At 36.7% G+C, this 21,024-nt stretch overlaps 2 protein-coding genes across 2 annotated transcripts in view; one reads left to right on the forward strand and one right to left on the reverse strand.

The window, feature by feature from the left end:
• Positions 1-4,200: 4,200 nt before the first annotated feature.
• Positions 4,201-11,812, reverse strand: LOC130552910 (deoxynucleoside triphosphate triphosphohydrolase SAMHD1-like). The gene is made up of 16 exons (XM_057331595.1): positions 11,686-11,812; positions 10,986-11,024; positions 7,834-7,994; positions 7,533-7,648; positions 7,102-7,161; positions 6,851-6,864; positions 6,587-6,733; positions 6,409-6,509; positions 6,197-6,323; positions 5,951-6,042; positions 5,745-5,830; positions 5,507-5,643; positions 4,939-5,013; positions 4,758-4,862; positions 4,470-4,655; positions 4,201-4,398 (listed from the first exon to the last, which is right to left on the reverse strand). The coding sequence occupies exons 2-15, from the start codon at positions 10,989-10,991 to the stop codon at positions 4,503-4,505; spliced, it is 1,380 nt and encodes a 459-aa protein (XP_057187578.1). The 5' UTR covers positions 10,992-11,024; positions 11,686-11,812; the 3' UTR covers positions 4,201-4,398; positions 4,470-4,502.
• Positions 11,813-14,739: 2,927 nt separating this feature from the next.
• LOC130553094 (zinc finger protein 271-like) overlaps positions 14,740-21,024 on the forward strand; it is a 10,274-nt gene continuing 3,989 nt past the window's right edge. The window contains exons 1-3 of the mRNA XM_057331840.1: positions 14,740-16,016; positions 16,185-17,179; positions 20,062-20,148. Of these exons, the coding sequence (XP_057187823.1) occupies positions 15,794-16,016; positions 16,185-17,179; positions 20,062-20,148 (1,305 nt within the window). The 5' untranslated portion in view covers positions 14,740-15,793. The remainder of the gene's footprint in view (positions 16,017-16,184; positions 17,180-20,061; positions 20,149-21,024) is intronic.

Genomic DNA, 21,024 nt, shown 5'->3' on the forward strand with positions numbered 1-21,024 from the left:
GTTCTTGTGTGACCTTGTGTCTGCATCATTTGTAAATGTTAAAGTCACTGTGAAATAAAAAATGAGGATTCTTCTTACACAGTGTTGCAGTATTTATCATAAATGACAGTGTATGATCTATGATAACAATAACATTTGTTTAATAGAAAAACAAAATCACAAATCATTTACATCTCACCACTTCTGCTTCACAACATGACATTGCGTTCTGAGTAAAACACAACTGCATCTGATGAAGGAAGAGAGTTATAGAAGGAAAGTCCAGAGCTCTACTGACACAAACCCTGATCACTATAACGGTGTCATCAAACAAAACTTGATTTCAATCAAATATAAACTAGATCATAAACCTCTGTTAATTCTCAACGAGATCTGTTATGCACATATGGAATAAAGTGACACTGGTGTGTCTCATAAGTGAAGATGTTAATGGTGTGTGTGGAGTTGTTTAATTCTATTCTGATGAGATCTTGACATCAACCAGATGATTCTGTTCAGATGACTCTTGAGTCAAGATGACTGAATGATTCTTTTTCAGTGCATCAGTGTGTGGGTCAGAAACTAACATGTTGTGACCCACAAGTGAGCCAGAAAAACTTTGTTATCTACATGGGTAAATATTCACCTCAAGTCAACCTAAAAAATACAGAACCTGTTTTCAGTTGTTGTGATGGTCACATGAATAATGAAAAAAATTCAGTGGTTTGACGTCAAATGAATCTAGTTTCACTGGTTCTTCTTATTAAACCTGTTTTAGATTTGTAGAGATTCTCAGAACACATCAGCTGATGATGTTTGCTTTCATTTCTATAATCTGTTTCTCTATTCAGTCTATTGGCCATAAGATGATGAATTACAATAACATTAAGAAAATTGACTGTTGGATTGTTTTGCACACCTACATTTGCACAGAGCTGCACAAAAGTCACCAAACAAAGAAACAGTGACTGAGACATTTTAGGGGGTTTTAAATTTAAAACACCAGCAGTCAGCAGCCTCAAAAAAAGTCAACCCAGACCGCAAATTTTTGCGGCCCAAATCCGGCCCACACCTTACTCCCCACACCACCTCATCTGGCCCACATACCGCGTGGAATGATGGCACTTGGGCAGACCACTTCTGTTTGCCAGGTTTGGGCCACTAGCAAGCCAAAGCAATGCCGCATGTCAGCCAAAAACAAAACAAATAAAGCAGAACTCACCCAGATATGAGCAACAATTTTATTTTTAATTCTGACCGAGATTCAACCCAGACCAACAATTTGTATTATTATATTTTTAATGAAGTGATGATTGAGTCATTAGTGATGAACATCTGCTGTTAACAAACACAATCACTGCAGAAAAGATCAACAAAAACTACAATAAAATAATTTACCCAAAGAAACACAACAACTACAACCTGAAACACAACCCAGCTAACAAAAGTTTGTTATAAGAACGTTCCTTAGAGGTTTTTCACGTTTTAAAATATTCAAAATGTCAGTTTTTTATGTTTTAAGATCGTTCCCAGCTGACAAAAGTCACCATCATGGTGATCAGTGTTTCCTTGAGTTGAGCTCTTGACCCTTGACTTTTACTCTTTCGATGCTCTGTAACTATTTACTTTTAAAGTACATTTGTTTTGGTAATGCAAATGATAATCTAATCAAATGTTGTTGGTTGGTGGTCATTGAGATTACCGTCATGTTTAAATCTGAATAAATTGCTGCGCTGCTGATACTGAAAGAACATTATATCATCTGGGAGTTTGATGCATTTTGCTGTCTAGAAAGATTTGTGAAAACTGAAACAAATAAATATTTAAACAAAAAGCAGAATTTAGACACAGACATGAAGAATCAGTGTATGAATCTCAACAATGGTGACAATCAGCAAATGAAAACTTCATGTTGCAAAGCATGCTGGGTAACATCATAGCGCAAAACTCATTCATAATTCCCAGCATGCATTGTGGTTGATCCGTTTATCTAAATTAGTTGGTTGCTTCTCACCATTGCTGAGATTCATACACTAATTCTTGATGTCTGTGATTCTAATGTGTTTTTATAAACATACATACATTTTTCACAAATCTTTCTAGACATCAAAATACAATCAAACTCCCTGATCTTATACTGTTCTTTCAGCACTCAATCCAAACACGAGCACTGAATCAAATGACAACATCACAGTGGTGTCAATGGTTCCATACCAACACCATTTGGTTAGTTTCTCGTTTGCACTGCCATAACAAGTGTTCTTTAAAAGCTCACAGTTTCAGCAGATCACATAAAGTAATAATCAAGGGTCAAGATCCCAACTCAAGGAAACACTGATCACCATGATGGTAATATTCTTAAAACATTAAAAGATGTTTTTAAAACGTATTCAAACACATGAAAAACCTCCAAGGAACGTTCTTATAACACACTTTTGTTAGCTGGGTTGTGTTTCAGGTTGTAGTTGTTGTGTTTCTTTTGGTAAATTTATTTTTTTCAGATTTTGTTGATCTTTTCTGCAGTGATTGTGTTTGTTAACAGCAGATGTTCATCACTAATGACTCAATCATCACTATAATAATAATGAAAATTCTGTCAAACAGGAGCACAGAAAGGTGTTGGTTTTGGGATAAATCTGGGCCAGAATTGAAATGAACTGTTGTTTATATTTGGGTCAGTTCTGCTTTATTTGTTTTGTTTTTGGCTGACATGCGGCATTGCTTTGGCTTGCTTGTGGCCCAAACCTGGCAAACAGAAGTGGTCTGCCCAAGTGCCATCATTCCACGCGGTATGTGGGCCAGATGAGGTGGTGTGGGGTGTAAGGTGTGGGCCGGATTTGGGCCGCAACGATTTGTTGGTTTGGTTGCTATCTGGGAATGGATTACAAAAATACATGATACTAATGACCTGATCTAAGAGGCGCTTTATAGTGACGGATACTAGAGACGCCGTGACCTTTAACCTCCTTACATCAAACATCATATAAATCTAGATCTTGTTGCCTTTTTAAGATATCTTGCTATATTTAAATGTTATTAAGAAAAAGGTTTACATTGTGTAGGTCAGCAGACACTGGTGCTCTTATCAGTTTTCTTATCAGGTATGTACTTAAATCATTCTGTACTGTTCATTGAGATTTCAATGATGTTAAAAAATAGTTGATTTGTCAATGTTAATGGAATTGAATCAATATCACTTTTGCACCAACAATTAATGTTGAAATAACGTTTACTTTCAACAAACCACCATTATTGTGATCAGTGTTTGATTTATTTGGGCTCTTGACTTGAATTTTATTGCCAAGTTATTGTTAGCTGTCCAAGTGAACACTTACATTGTGATAAAAGAACTAAGATCAAGTGGCATCAGAAAAGTTTTTTTTTTTCATCACTACGAAGTTCTTTAAAATACTTTTGAGTGTGTTCTGCTGTTAATATGTGAATGCAGAGTTATGACACAGTTTAACGAGATGAAAGCAGTTTTATGGACAACTAACAGAATAAAAGATCATCTCAAAACGCTCACATTTCTCATCAAAGGTGACAATCAACAGAAAGAAAGCTTCATGCTGCAATGCATGCTGGGTAACATCAAAGTACAAAACTCATTCATGACTCCCAGCATGCATTGCAGTTGATCCGTTTTTCTGATTTAGTTTGATGATTGTCACCATTGTTGAGGTTTGTGTGATGAATGTTGATGTCTGAGTGTGTCAGCAACTTTTATTTAAATTGTATCGTCTCTATACTTTTATGATTGTGAACCAGAATTCAACGTGGAGAAAATAAACTCAGCCGGGAGGACCAGTTCTCCTCTGATGTGTCACTGCTGCACTCACTGACTTTGATTAACAGTTACAGAGTAAATGTTTATGAAGAAAAGGGAGAGATTATTAGTTGTGATTTAGGAACTTTCATTTGTTGAAACTGTTTAGGTCTCATTTGGTCTATAACTGAGTGCAGCTATAACTTCAAACTGCTGTCATGTGATGTAAGTTTAGCATCAAATACTAAGTGTTGTGAATTTAGCATTAATGTGACAAGAAGTCCGTCTTTGCTCTTGGTTGCTCTTCAGCTGTAATTGATCTTATATGATCATATAATCATGTTTTCACAACATCTGAGACGCCCTGGTCTCACACCCTACTCAAATATTTACCTGGTTCAACTTGACATAAAGGTGTGTGTATTTAAGGATGACAAGAATAATGAAAAACATTCTGGTTTAATGTGAAGTTAATAGTTTCACTGGTTCAACTGTATAATGATTCTACAAAAGACACGTATATGAAATACTCAAAACAGATCAGCTGATGATCTTTGTCTCCATTTCCATTCAGACACACTTTCACTTTCAGCTTTTCAAAGCTCATTTTCATTTCTATGATCTAAGGTAGTTTGGTCCTCTTCAGTTTAATTCTGGAACGTAATGAAACCATTATTTGCATTTAATTATAATAAATGACTTTTCTAAACAGCAGGTGATATACCTCTCATTCATTTCTGAACCCTGTTGTGGTCTATCAATGTTCTTCTTCTTCAGTCTGAAGTCCAAACATGTTTTTGCACCACTGCTCAAAACACTTCTGAGCCTCCTCGAGAATCTGCTCATCTGATCCACTATAATAAACCCGAATGAGCCGTTCATAAAACCTCTGCGGCAGAAAACTGGACAGCTGTCGGTAAAAACAGACGGATGGAACAAGATGCAACATTATTTATTATTAATATTCATTAATGGATTCAGTGATTTGTGTAAACGGCTCATCACAGGTTACCTGATATTTCTTCATCTGGAAGGCCGTGCCGATGTTTCTCTTGCTGTAGAAATAGACGCTGTCAATGGGGTTTTTACCCTTCATGCCGTGATCCATGTGAATCACCTGAAGAAAGATTTCAGAATGAATCAGTCCAACATTCAGATCAAAGTGAAAGAGATTATTCCTGAACACAACCTACAGTAACCATGAAATCCACACGTGACTTTATTTTCCATTTCTCCAGCGCTCTCGTCCAGTTTTCCTTCAGTGTTTTCTGAAGAGAATCAAACACTCAAACATTTACAGTCAGAAACATGATGATGTGAGAATCAAAAAGGTATGTACTGTCTTCATAGAACAATTCATCAATCTTTCTAATGTATTTATACACTGTAACAAGTTATTTTGCCCATTTAGTTGTTTCAACACGCTTTTTTGAGTTGACACAACTTGGAGTATTTTTTTCGTTTTTAAAGAAATGTACTTGAAAAGCACACCGTTAAAGCATGAAAATAAATCATACACATGAAATGTGTGACTTGACATTTGTTGGGTCAACTATTTTAAAATTGAGTTGAAAATACTTAGAAAATTAAGAGAGTCTTAGAGTGTCCAAGCTAAAAGATAACTTTTAAGTAAAAGTTTTAGGTTGAGTGAACAAAACATTTTTTACAGTGTAGATGCTGTGTTGATCTCTTTCTGGTCTAGATGTTGGCCCATTTTAATTAAAGTAAATGAACATAAATCTATGTTTTCCTGAGCCTGACCTCTGAGATTTCATCTTGCATCAGTCTGACTTCTCCTACAAACTTTGGCAGACGTCTCCTAACAATTTTCTTGAGTATCATTCGAGCGTCTGTCAGCTTGTCATCAGACGAGAACAAGATCTGATCCAATATCTGATCTGATAGAAAGAGGAGAACATCATTCAACTGTTATTTATCGGTTATCATTCTCTGGTTAAGGGCAATAACAACATATTTATTTGGAGATGTTTCATCTGACCTGAGAGTTTGCTGTAGTGTTCCATGTTGTCTATGGCTGCTGAGATCTTCAGGTGATCGTTTGCTTTCACAAGAGCGTCTTTAATCCTGACATACAAAACACAGCCAGAAATCCTCATCAACTCAAAAACAAAGGGTTGATCATTCTTAATGTTAATATCTTTCATTCATTTGATTATATCACACTCAAAATCAAACCCGGCTCACATGATTTCAATAATGTTGACTGTTTTGTGTTGGTAGGCCTGACGGTGAAGTGTGTATCTTGTGCGAAACATGTCATAAACATTATCTGCTTCCTAAAAATAAAACAATGCATCAGGTGTATGGATATGAGAACATGTAAACAGTGTAATGTTGAAGACCTTTAGTTTCTGTGTGAATCTGCACAACTGAACAGAATGTGCTGATGAATCAGGTTGTGGTTAAACTGTAGATGTAAATAAAAAGAACCTTGTCCCTGAAGCAGATAAACGGCCGTCGCACTTTCTCTTCTCCAACCTCCACTTCACACACGCGTGCAAACTTCAGCAGACGCTGATGATCAAAACTGTTGCTAAGACCGAGATGATGACAGTCTCTACAGAAGAAAGATAGAAGAAATGATTTACTGCACAATAATGACACTTTTGCATCGCATTGATTAAATATCATCAAACATCTACCGTGCAAAATAATCCCATTTGTCCACATCAATGCCGTTGCGTTTATTTGCTACGATCTCATAGAGGAAGGATTTCTCTTCAGTCCGGCCCCTCGCTGTCCACTGCAGGAATCACAACACATTCAGGCAAATGAAACACATGAAAACAGGTCACAGTGGAAGTTGACGGATGTGTTCACCGGTGTGTCGGATGTGTTGACGCCCTGAATTAACTCTGTAATGAAGAGAAGATCTTCATCTGGATTCAGTCCGTACACTTTCATGTCTTCTCTGAGTTCATTAGTCTCCAGCATGTGCTGAAACATCTCAACTGAAGCCTTCTCGTGCTACATCAACACACAACACAAGAATCAGCTGCTTTACATCAACATTACACATCACAATCCTCAAAAGTTCATCAACGATTTCAACTATTTTAATCAAATAAACAGTTTAATTCTTACCTTCCACTGAAAACCTATTAAAGAGAAAAAGGCATCAGGATCAAATGTAGAATGAAGAATGTCTGCTTTCTAGCTCAGTTTTGTGAATGACAAACTTCTACACGTGGGTTGGTCATTACTGCGCAGATCTTTAAAAATATGTTACATGTTCTCTAAAGTCACTTTATGAAGAAATAAGTGAAACAGAAACTCCGTCATGAATGAAATGTTAATAAAATAAGCTGATCGTGATGACAGTGACATTCACTCACCAGATCCTCTGATCTCAGGAATAAACATGATGTCAAACAGATGAGAGAACGGACCGTGACCTTCAATAAAACACAGAGAACCCTTTTCATCAACATTCCAAAAAATGTGTTGCGTACACAATTCTTTTTGTACAGAATTTCCTGTTTTTAATGATATTTGTATTTTTAAAATACGGTAAAAAACTAAGAAAACTGTTATTTTACAGTTTATTTCTGGCACCCAGAGAAGGTCTTTTTTACAATGTTCTAGACAAGCAATCAAACATGTGCTGACCAAAAACAGGACCTGTTATCCAATAGTAATGGGTGAAAATAAAATCACAACTCATTCATGCTTTTGTGTTCAGTGATAATTGAAAGTTACTTTCATCCGCTAAGAAAAGAAAATGATTTCGAGTATGAAAACAGTTGAAATGTGCTCAAACACTCACCTAAATCATGACACAGACCAGCGATCTGAACACACAGTTTATCTCCATCTGTTATCTTGAGCTCTGGTTGTTTTTCTTGGAGACTTTTGATCAGACGTCCAGCTAGATACGCCACCCTTACACACACACAAACAACACGTCTGATAAACACAGTTTTTAGACTTTAAATGATTTATTAAAAATCTATAAATGCCTTTGTTTATAACTGGTACATTTGTTTTCTTCTCCTCAAGCCTGAGAAACATTTGATGGCAAGACTTGTAAAAGGCCAAGAAAAGTGACGTCAGCAGAGTTTTTATACCCGATGGAGTGTTCAAAGCGGTTATGTGAAGCTCCAGGATAAACCCAGTATCCTGCACCCAGCTGTTTGATGTTCCTCAACCTCTGAAACTCAAGCGTGTCTATAATCTTCACCAGCAGAGGATGAACTTCAATGTGACCGTGAATGGAGTCGTTGAAAATCTACAGGACACAAAACATAATATTTATATTTATATTTGGTTTATTTTTAAAGCACGTCAAATTTAGAAATCTGGAATTGACATCATCAGGATAGCAGGTGGTAATTTACAGCATCCCAGTGGCCGTCTTTTTAAATGTGCCATGATAGAAAAGTGTATTATGTATTTCTCATGAAACAAAAAATGTGCAAAACATTTCAGTTCCACTATAAAACTTTGTTCTCATCTTACTTCTGACATTGCAGAAATTACCACAATTGTGTGACTACTAATAATAACTGAAAGTTATCTTGTATGTAATGTTAATGATTGCTTTGATTCACACCAATGCATGCAGTTCTTCTGTAGCATGAAAATGTGGTGCTCTTTTGAAGGAATTGATGTTTTACACTTGTGTTTTAACTATAGTTCATCTCAAAAAAGTAACTCATTGGATGAACTCAATTTATTTGAGTGCAGTATTTCCATCCAATAAATATGTGTGGCTTCTACTCATAAAAAACAGACTCATGTAATGAAATATAATTGAGTTGATCCAACTTAAACGTCCCATATAACAAAATCACCATCATTGTGATCAGTGTTTCCTTGAGTTGGACTCTTGACACTTGACTTTCTTATGTTTTGACTATAGCGTGCTATAATTGTGTGCTTTTGAAGTACATTTTTTATGGCAAAGCAAATGCGTATGTAGAGTGTATCAAATGGTGTTGGTTTTTAATCGTTGAAATTGCCAATTTTTTGAGTATTTTCTATTAGATAATATTGTGTTTTAGTACCACTGTTTAAATCGCACACTGTAGTACCACACTCAGACATTAACACACTCCTGAGCAATTACATGAGTTTGTTTAATTACATGAATTTAATTACATGAGTATATTTGTTATGAGTTTGATCTAAAGTATATTTAATAAAATTAAGTTGGACCAACTTAATTAAATTTCATTAAATGAGTCTGTTTTTTATGAGTAGAAGCTACACATATTTATTGGATGGAAATACTGCACTCAAATAAATTGAGTTCATCCAATGAGTTACTTTTGAGTGTAAATCCGGATAAGTTGAGTGTACTTAAACATTTTGAGGTAACCGATTACCTTAAAAAAGTAAAGTAATGTGTATTTGATATTTGAGTAAAGAGAACTTAAAATGTTCAGCTCATCCAACATATAAAACGGCATTGCACTAAATTATGAGTAGACTGAACTTAAAATAATTAGTAACATCCACTGCTCTGTCAAACTGTGAAATGTAATAAGTTGACTTTAATTTTAAGTTAGTAGAGCTCAATAATAATTGTTGTCTGAACTTACTGATCAAGTATAATTAAGTACTGCTGACTCAAAATCATTACTGAAGTTAACTTATTATAATAGTGTTCACTTTACTATAGAAATATTAGCAAGTGATTAAACTACCATTATGGTGATGAGTGTTTGCTTTAGTTGGGCTCTTGACTCTGTTAAGTTAACTTCTCTGTCAGTGCTTGAGTGTGTTTCAGAAATAACACTTGTGCATTAACTAAAAAGAGGTCTTTAAACTAAACTAAACTAAACTCAACTCAACTCAAAGAAAACAAAATACATGCTTTTTACTCGTTGTCGTACTGAAACAGATCATCCTATTTTAACTTTACAAGGAGAATCTATTGAAAGAGTAAATTGTTATAAATACTTGGGCATATGGTTGGATGACAAACTAGGATTTCAGATACATATTGAACAACTTTTAAAAAAAACTTAGATTAAAGTTGGGTTTTCTTTTCCGTTTAAAGAAATGTTTTCCTTTTAAAGCAAGAGAGAGAATTATACAGAGTTGTTTCCTTTCAGTATTAGATTATGGTGATGTGATCTATATGCATGCAAGTTTATCTTCACTTAAGAAGTTGGACTATACCATGCTGCTTTACATTTTGTGACGAATGTCTCTTCCCGCACCCATCATTGTATATTGTATGAACTGGTGGGATGGTCCTCTTTGTTTCAAAGAAGGAAAGTGCACATGTTGCTGTTTATTGTTAAGGCATTGTTGGGAAAATTACCTACTTATATCTGCAGTCTTTTATAGAATAGAATAGAATAGAATAGAATAGAATAGAATGAGCTTTATTGGCCAAGTATGTTTCCACATATGAGGAATTTGTTATAGTGACAGAAGCTCCACAGTGCAACAGAAAGACAGCAACAGGACAGAACACAGATGAAAAATAATAATAATAATATACAATAATATAGATTTTATATTATTTTATCTTTTTATACTTGTATTTACATTACCAGATCTTCTGCTAAACTTCTCTTAAATGTTCCAAGAGTACATTCTGAGTTAGGCAAAACTGCCTTCTCTTTTTTTGCTCCTTCATTATGGAACGAGTTGCAGAGTATTATTATGCTGGGAACACTCCCTTCTGTAAATATTTTAAAAAAACCTTTTATGGTCTACTCTGAAGGAAACATGTGCTTGCTATAAGTAAATTACACATTTATAATCATCTGGATGTAGGGCAAATGATTTTGTTTTGTTTTATGTTGTTGAAATTGTTTTACTGTGAAACTTTCTGTGCTGCCATTTTGGCCAGGACTCCCTGGAAGAAGAGATTTTGTATCTCAATGGGACTATCCTGGTAAAATAAAGGATAAATAAAAAATAAACACTGATCACCATAATGGTAGTCTGGTTAAATTTTAACCTTTTCTAAAATGTATTCAATGGTTGCTTGCTATCTGGGACACTTTAAAGTTTTAAGTAAACAGGACTATTTCAGTTTTGAGTACAGTTAACTCGTTTTTAATGAGTAGATTGCACTGTTCGGGATTACAGTGTACTAACAATCACAAGTGAAGTGGAAAAGGCTTGTTTTAATACTCAGGATATTCAGGATTTGTTTTGTCTTTACATGTTGGAAATTAATTGCTGTTTGTTGTTCTTTTATACCAGAATGGCATTTGTTTGGCTTTTGCTAAGAAAGAAAATATGAAATTAAGTTTACCTTCATGATTTCTTCAGGGGTTCCTCCAATGAAGGGTTTCTGCAATCATATTAAAGCACATTTTTACATTTATAACACAAATGTGCATTAAATGAAAACCAATTACAAAATTTGTTTGCATTTATAGTATATTTCCATATATATTTAAGTAGACAAATATATATGTGGATATTTTTCAAACATCATCATGGTTATTGTATAGGTGAAACCATGTTGTGCCTCTCATGTGTACATTTATCCTATTTATAAAGTAGCCTAAACAGCGGAATATACAGAGGGAAATAATATAAATATAAATACATATACATGTGAAACGTATTACATATGGCCATATATTCTTGAATTAATGAAGTGTTACTGATTCCTCACAACCGTAGTCGTGTAACTTCGTATCATCACTGAAGCTGATGTGCGCGTGCTGTAGAGTGAGCGTTGACTCAGAGCGCATGCGCAGCTGTACAGTAGGCTCTCCCAGCGCAGATGAACATCGTATGAAACGCTCAGACACGTTTGAGTCTTTTAGGTGCAAAAGTTATTATTCCTTTATGAATGTGACGATGTGTTTTTTCAGAGCGCAGACAGCCAATAACACGTTTGAATTTAGCGCTCTTTACATTGAATTTAGAAAACGCTTCTGTAGTTTTAAACACTCAGATGCGATAAACATTTGAAGTTTTAAGTGTAACGATGATCACATTACCTTCACTTTCGCGACACAGGTTTCTCTTGAGCTCTTTGATTTCTTCTGGATTTGTTATTTGTCCAGAGATCAGTTGATGTGAAGTACAGATCTCGTGAGCTTTAAATGGATGCAGACACTCGGCAGGGGTGGGGAAGAATGCACACTACAGTTAGTAATCAATGGGGTGTGTCATGAAGAAGACACTGAGCTGAGATCAGTCTGATCTTTACTAAAGGATCGAAACTTTGAAGTGGAGCATCAAGAGAACGTGTGTTTGACAGCGTGTTTCAGGCTATCAGAGTAACATACTGTGAGTGCTGTTGACGTGTGAGCATTTGTCAATCAAATTTACGCAAAGGAAAAAAATTAAATGTGAAAGCTAAGTTATTTATGTGATTTATTTATCTGCAGATGCTCCCCAGATAGCACAGACCACGTCTGTAAGAGGTCTGCTAAAGATCTGAAAAACATCAGTGTAGAAACATCTGATAAACGTCAGAAACAGCAGTTTTACATTCTAAATCTTAAACATTTTATTTATTAAAAAAAAAAAATCAGCAATATCCATTTATTCAAATATCTAAAAAAAAGGTATATTCCAAACTGAATTTGTACTGGCCTGTGGCTAAAAGTATTAACATTTCTTTTTTAACAGTTCTCCAAGATCTGGTCAACCTTATGAAACGGCTGTCAATGTGAATTTCAAGAAATGTCCAGAAGATGGCACTGTTGAATTGACATAAAACACGACATCCCTCATCATTGAGACCTTTACACTTAATACAAGTAAAAACTGACGGATCTCAAGGATGAGAAGGTCAGAACAGCTGAAGATGCTGAAGTTATGAAGAGCAGACGATGCTCATCGTGCAGAAAGCACTCAAACTTGTGAACAGATAAACATCACAGAGAAGTTCATGCAGGATGTCAATTTGTTTTCCCTTGAAATGACTTTTGTAAATGTGTGTATGTGCTAAATGTTAATGCTTTCAACTTTTAGGAGAATACAAGTGTGTAGATGTCTTGATATTATGGGGTCTAGAAACTCCAGACCACCTAAAATACCCCATATTGTCTTTATTTTATTCATTAACCAGCACAAAGCAGCTACCATGCATTTGAGTCTGTCCTAACAGAACCTCACAAGGGTCTTGATACCATGCTTCAAAACCTACATAACCAGCCTATGCTGTTTTTCTCAACAGGGAACGGGGTTGTGGGGAAAGAGAATTGTTGGCATTGGCAGTCACGCAGACTGTAACACCCCCAAATCAGAGATTTTGCTTTTTAAGGTGTGTAGTAATGAAAGAGAAAACAATGTGGGCTATATTTACTTCTAAGTAAGTCCACTGTTGAAGAATAAAAACTTTTAATGGAGTGCATTTTCTTACATATGGTAATAAGCGTCAGATGTTTTGTTGTAGATCTATATTTAAGTTAGTTGTCTCTGGGCTCTGTAAAGCTGAACAACACCGCTTCTGTGTTATATAGAAATGTTAAATAACACATTATGCTCATTAGGTATTGTATATACAAATAAATAAATATGCATAAACAGTTGAATTACAAACATAAGTTTCTACTGCATAATGCTTGTGTGGCATAATCACCATATAAAATACAGAACTATAAAAACTGTCTTAAATAACAACAACAGGACAAGAGTGTGGTCGACTCATGCGGCGCTGCGCAGACCATCAGTGCATCAGCATATGACATCAAAGTACCGCGGGAGTGATAAGAAAGCACTGCCTGCTCTTTCCAGCGTAACGACCTCAAATCTGTCCAAAAATGTGCACCAATGTGCCTGCCTAGTACCCTATAAGGGCTGCACTTCCTGACATCACCAAGTGTGGACTCAGAGGAGGTGCACAAGACCATGTGTTATTTGGGACAGGGCCTTACTCTCACTGCTCTCTCCCCTCTTCATCTTACTCTCACTTTTTCCACTTCCTTAACACTCACTCCTCTACGGCCACACTTGGTGACGTCAGGAAGTGCAGACCTATAGGGCACACGAGTCCACAAGGGTACATGGGAGTGCATTTTGGGACAGACTTGAGGTCATCACGCAAGCGGTGCTTTCTAATCTCTCTCGCGGTACTTTGTTGTCATTCGCTCATCAGTCTGCGCAGCACCTCGTGAAGTCGACCACGCTTGTTGTCCCATTGTAGTTATTTGGGAGCTGCCGGTTTTTATTGTTCAGTATTTCATATGTTGATATGCCACCCGAGCATTATACAATAGATACTTATGTTTGTAATGCATTCATTTGTCATGACGTAAATGCAACTGCTTATGTATATTTATTTATTTGTATACACTATACTTAATGTGCATAATGGGTTCTTAATATGCATATGTTGTTATTTAATATTTCTCTATAATACAGAATCTGTGTTGTTCAGCTTTACAGAGCCCAGAGACAACTAGATATAGATCTACAACAAAACATGGCTTATTACCTTAAGTTAGAAAATACACTGTATTAAAAGTTTTTATTCTTGAATAGCTGGCTTAATAGAAAATAAATAAGCAATAATACGAATAAGTAACTAATTTAAAAAATGGAAGTTTATCAAAACATACATTTAAAAATGTATCCGTCATGTTGACGTATATATATATATATTTTTTTTTATAAATAGGGTAAATTACAATATGTAATAGTACAAAATTGCACAATGCAAATAACCAAAACAAAAAAACACATCAGTTATACATCTAAAACATTAAGAATTGTATCCAGTAGCCCAGATGTCTTAACAGCTTTGCTATTGTTGTGTAATAATATTAAAGAATTAACAAATTCTTTATATCTGTGTAAGATAATCTACATTTGGTACAATTGACAAAGATTTGGCTTATGTATATGGTATTTTCCAAGTAGAATAAGAATTTTAAGAATATTATCTATTTCCAAAGAACCAGTATCACAATCCAAAAACAAGACCATTTTGTCAGTTATATTAATAAACTTATGAAATGTCTTAAAAATCAACAAAGAGATATGTTTAAGTATATGTCTGACATCCACGACACTCCTCCCATCCGTTCTGTGATTGGGCGCTCGCAAGGATTCCTGGGTAGGGGACTTCAGCGGAGTCTCACTCAATGCGGGCTTCGCCGAAGACTGTCGAGGGCACAAAGGAGGCGCTCGCGAGCAGACTTATGAGCGCTAAAAAGACAAATGGGACACCCTACAACACCCTACAGACTCGTAGACTTGGCGAGAACGCGCAATTTAAGACCACGAGACCGCAAGTCCACATGAAGTGCGCCATTTGGGACAGGGCTTTAGTGAGAGCCGTGCAAGGATCGTCACGGGCTCTCACTAAATCCTTGGTTTTTCGAGTCTGACGTCATCACGCAACCGTGTTTTTTGGCAAGTTTAACAATCATAGGTAGTTTAGATGGTTAGAGTTAGGTTAGGGTGTGGGTTAGGGTAAAGTTTCGTAAGACTTGAAACACCAAGGATTTAGTGAGAGCGAATCTAATGTTGAGTGTGTTGTGTCTCCAGTCCAGCAGGAGTCGCTCTGCAGCTCTTCAGTCCGCCGATAAACCCACTAAAGAAAGAAAGAAAGTCAAACATCAAGCGCTGCGTGTTCACATCACTCTGATTTTCTCTCTTTAGTGTTTTAAACAGAGTGTTGTGTGTGTGTGTTTGTGTTGAGATGTTGACGATGACGTCACAGATGTGCTGTAAATCAGTGGGAACTGATCTGTCCATGCTGGATATTGATGATTTCATCACAGAAATCTGTCAGCTGAAGAAAGAGGTGGCGTTACTGGAGGAAAAGCTGAGGACAAGAGGAGATGAACTCAACACTGAGGTTTGGACACATTCAACATCATTTACTGCTTTTATACTGTCATTCATGTCAAACTAAACCAAAGTGAGACATCACACATATATTCTATATAAAGCTCCAGTGCTGATGATGTGTTGTGTGTTTGTCAGATTGTGGTAAAGGTCGAGTCAAACCCCACAGACGCTCAGGACACTGTGTGTGACAGTAATCACACCTTGAATCAGGATGAATCTACTGATCAAACCTCCACAGAGTCTCTGGATTCTGTCTGTAACGCTGGAGAACAGCAGATCCTGAACACCAGACCACTCAACATGTGTTCTGTCACACTGGTGGACTGCAGGAAACTGATGGAGATGGAAACACAGACCACAGTGAAGGAAGAACAGACTGATGAAGATGAGAATCATGATGATTTCGTTCCTTCAGTCAAACTGGTGAGTGGTGAGAACCTGGAGATAAAAACAGAAGAAACATCAGACGAAGATCAGACTGGTGAAGATGAGAATGATGATGGTGATGATTTTATTCCTTCAGGTATGTTTCCTCTGTTGTTGTTTTTTCACTGTGATGTAAGTTGCTTCATAAAATAATGTTTTTTTGGTTAACTGAGAAAACTACAAAAACATTTCTCATTCTCAGTGGACACTGATGTAGTTTCAGATGTGCTGGAGGTTGTTGTTAACGCTGTTGTGTTTGTTTCAGATGAGAGCGGTGATTCATGTTGTGATGGAGAAACGGCCTCTACATCAAAACAGCGACTGACAGCACAAACTCTTTCCTGCATCACCTGTGGAAAGACATTCAGTTCACAGAGACGTTTAGAGACACATGAGAGAAAACACACAGAACAGAAACTCTTCACCTGCACCAGATGTGACATCAGCTTTCCTACCTTACAAGAGAAGAAACTTCATTCACAAGAGCACAGACACCAGAAACACTTTCACTGTCAGCAGTGTGGGAAGAACTTTCTCCGCTCTTCTCGTCTGAACGCTCACATGAGGTCACACACTGGAGAAAAACCTTTCCACTGCAGTCAATGTGACAAATATTTCAGCACCAAAGGAACTCTTGTTGCTCATCAGAGAATTCACACGGGAGAAAAAACGTACGCGTGTCCTCACTGTGACAAGAGATTCAACCATTCATCTAATGTTAAGATACACATGCGTGTCCACACCAATGAGAGACCGTATGAGTGCAGTGAATGTGGAAAAACCTTCAGGCAGTTATTTGCTTTGAAATCACACCTTAAAATACACTCTGAGGAGAAACTCTATCAGTGTTCACACTGTGATAAAAGTTTCTGTCAGAAAGCTAATCTGACACGTCATCAGAGAATTCACACCGGAGAGAAACCTCATTACTGCAGTGTTTGTGGGAAGAGTTTCAGTCGACGTAACAATCTATTAGCACATCAGGTAATTCACACTGGAGAAAAACCTTATCAGTGCAGTGTTTGTGGAAAGAGTTTTAATCGTCAGGATACTTTTACAATGCATCAGAGAATTCACACAGGTGAAAGACCTTATAAATGTTCTCAGTGTGACAAGACGTTTGCTCGATCAAATGTCCTGAGAATCCATCAGCGAGTTCACACTGGAGAGAAACCTTATCACTGCTCCATCTGTGGAGAGAGATTCACTTATATAAAAGGTTTGAAGACTCATCAGAAGAAACATGCTGAAGGACAAACTGCACTGGAATCATCATAGCGTCTTTAAACCCTGAGCTCTTACTGTCAGTCAATATCACATTGAGTTTTCAGATGAATTGATGATGGAATTCAGTGTTTTACAGCTACAACAAGAAATGTCCAAATGTCATCCTGTGTGTCAGTAAATGTGTCTATGTTCAGACTATGTTCTATTTTCTACCATGATGAAAATATATAAAAATTGTTTTTTTGTTTGAATAGGTACATAAACATGACTTTAAAATATGCACTGTACACCAAGAGTCATCAATATATATATAAAACTTTGATATTTGTAGCGTTTTAAATGTTTATCGAGGAATTTACAATTACATCTTATTCGTATGTGCAGTACAGTAAGGAATAAAATAAAAATGGTATGTGCGTGGCATATTTTATTAATAACTGAATTGTAATTGAATAATTTTTAGCGTAACGTTTGTTCACGTGATATTCTTCTATCAGTGGATGATTGATGTATAGCAGAGAAAGTGTAGGAAGCAGAGGAAAGTGTTGTGATGATGTCCTGCTGGGATACAGAGAACTTCATATCAAAACCACTCAAAAGGCAGAAGACAGACGTCCGTTTGCAGAATTGCAGCTGATTGGGGTGAGTTTATACGTGTGTGTTTGTGCAGTGAATATATCTGTCAGTGTGGGATTGAATGCTGATGGTAACACATAAATACAACCATTTCTACGTTCTGTCAATATGACTCAAAAATGAGAAATCTTTCATTCATCCTCATGTCATTCCAAACCTGTGTGACTTTTTTTCACCTTTACAGCAACGTACAGAGTAACCAAAGCAACAGAAAGTTGTCATATTCTCAGGTATTGTTTATTCGTTTATTTTTCTTGTATGTTTGATCTATGCGTTAGGGGTTTGATTTTTAGAAGCAGTGGTCCACAAAACTGAAATCGTTTACTCACCATCTTGTCATTTCAAACCTTTGTGACTCGAAACTTTGAGTTGGAGCATAAAGAGAACTTGTGCATGTTTCAGGCTATCAGAGGAACATACTGTTCACTTGTATACTATATGAGTGCTGTTGACATGTGAGCATTTGGCAACCAAATTTTCCCCCCAAAAAATGTGAATGGTAAGTTATTTAGGTGATTTATTTAGCGCCCCATAGCACAGACACGTCTGAAATGTCTGCTAAAGATCTGAAAAACATCTGCTGTGTAGAAACATCTGATAAACGTCAGAAACAGCACATTCTAAATCTTAAACATTTTATTTATAAAAAAATTTTTTAAAAATACATCCAAATTGCATTTGCACTGGGCTATGACTAAAAGTATTAACATGCCCCACATGCCCACACTTCCCCCAGCGTACCCACAGCATGCCCACACAGGTCGAGAAGCATAGGTGACAACAAGTAAAACCGCAAAGAATGTCATTTTGTATTTACCTTGTTTCTGTTTGTATATATTTACATGTATTATAAAACACTTTAAGTTGTACTACATACATCGCATTTTATTTTATTTCATTACTAAAATGACATTACAATTTGTTTGTTTGCATAATGGCACTGTTTTTGCGCATGCTTGCAAATTGAAATGTGTAAATGCGCAAAACGAGGTTTGAGCCAGCAACTTCTTGCACCCAAGACTCGCAATTTATCAGGTGTGGCACTCAGTTGGCATGCTTGACCCAGCAGCGTTCATGGGGAATAAAAAAATAATAAAAGAGTAATATCTCATGAACGCTAGGTGGCGCTGTCTTGAAACTTTAAGGGTACGTTTGGGACTGTAATTTGGTGACGCGTGTTAAAAGTGGTTCCGAATATATCATACGGTTCAAAAGATATCACGATGTGCTTCATTAATAAAGGTAAACTTAATGATAACTAATATAAGGTAGGATATTTTCATCCACACATATTAGACACATGCATCATATTACATTGCGTTAATGCTCAAGTTAAACGACTATATACAGTACTACACACATTTACTGTAGTATACTATAGTAAGGTAAATATTACAGTAATCAGCAGTGTTTCTGAAACACTTCTCTCTTGCGTAGACAGCAGAAACAGTTTTACTCCGTGGCTGAAATACATTTTTGTGTTACTAATATTTGCGCATAATTATTTCTTGAGAAACATACCCTGCCTCTATCCATGCTGAATATTGGTTTTGCGATACCGACGTCACTCGTTCATGTGCAAACTGATCTTAGCTTCAGGATCAAAGCTTGAGTTGACAAAGAAACTCTGTGAGCTGCTTCATGGTACTGACAAAGCTTGATCACGTTGGTTTGGTTTTGTCAACCCAAAACTAATCCTGTAACCCTGAGTTTGTTCAGCTACATTCATGGTACAGGCCCCTGGTCAACATTATGAAACGGCTGTCAATGTTAATTTCAAGAAATGTCCAGAAGATGGCACTGTTGAATTGACATAAAACACGACATCCCTCATCATTGAGACCTTTACACTTAATACAAGTAAAAACTGACGGATCTCAAGGATGAGAAGGTCAGAACAGCTGAAGATGCTGAAGTTATGAAGAGCAGACGATGCTCATCGTGCAGAAAGCACTCAAACTTGTGAACAGATAAACATCACAGAGAAGTTCATGCAGGATGTCAATTTGTTTTCCCTTGAAATGACTTTTGTAAATGTGTGTATGTGCTAAATGTTAATGCTTTCAACTTTTAGGAGAATACAAGTGTGTAGATGTCTTGATATTATGGGGTCTAGAAACTCCAGACCACCTAAAATACCCCATATTGTCTTTATTTTATTCATTAACCAGCACAAAGCAGCTACCATGCATTTGAGTCTGTCCTAACAGAACCTCACAAGGGTCTTGATACCATGCTTCAAAACCTACATAACCAGCCTATGCTGTTTTTCTCAACAGGGAACGGGGTTGTGGGGAAAGAGAATTGTTGGCATTGGCAGTCACGCAGACTGTAACACCCCCAAATCAGAGATTTTGCTTTTTAAGGTGTGTAGTAATGAAAGAGAAAACATTGTGGGCTATATTTACTTCTAAGTAAGTCCACTGTTGAAGAATAAAAACTTTTAATGGAGTGCATTTTCTTACATATGGTAATAAGCGTCAGATGTTTTGTTGTAGATCTATATTTAAGTTAGTTGTCTCTGGGCTCTGTAAAGCTGAACAACACCGCTTCTGTGTTATATAGAAATGTTAAATAACACATTATGCTCATTAGGTATTGTATATACAAATAAATAAATATGCATAAACAGTTGAATTACATACATAAGTTTCTACTGCATAATGCTTGTGTGGCATAATCACCATATAAAATACAGAACTATAAAAACTGTCTTAAATAACAACAACAGGACAAGAGTGTGGTCGACTCATGCGGCGCTGCGCAGACCATCAGTGCATCAGCATATGACATCAAAGTACCGCTGGAGTGATAAGAAAGCACTGCCTGCTCTTTCCAGCGTAACGACCTCAAATCTGTCCAAAAATGTGCACCAATGTGCCTGCCTAGTACCCTATAAGGGCTGCACTTCCTGACATCACCAAGTGTGGACTCAGAGGAGGTGCACAAGACCATGTGTTATTTGGGACAGGGCCTTACTCTCACTGCTCTCTCCCCTCTTCATCTTACTCTCACTTTTTCCACTTCCTTAACACTCACTCCTCTACGGCCACACTTGGTGACGTCAGGAAGTGCAGACCTATAGGGCACACGAGTCCACAAGGGTACATGGGAGTGCATTTTGGGACAGACTTGAGGTCATCACGCAAGCGGTGCTTTCTAATCTCTCTCGCGGTACTTTGTTGTCATTCGCTCATCAGTCTGCGCAGCACCTCGTGAAGTCGACCACGCTTGTTGTCCCA

Source organism: Triplophysa rosa, linkage group LG4 (assembly GCF_024868665.1).
Source record: "Triplophysa rosa linkage group LG4, Trosa_1v2, whole genome shotgun sequence".
Lineage (NCBI taxonomy): Eukaryota > Metazoa > Chordata > Actinopteri > Cypriniformes > Nemacheilidae > Triplophysa > Triplophysa rosa.

What these genes read in the sequence shown, in the direction of transcription:
- LOC130552910 (XM_057331595.1), bottom strand. An exon ending in CGCTTTGAACACTCCATCGG is followed by an intron (nt 7,649 to 7,833) that starts GTATAAAAACTC and finishes TGTGTGTGTAAG; the next exon opens with GGTGGCGTATCTAGCTGGAC. An exon ending in GTCAACATTATTGAAATCAT is followed by an intron (nt 5,831 to 5,950) that starts GTGAGCCGGGTT and finishes TTTGTATGTCAG; the next exon opens with GATTAAAGACGCTCTTGTGA.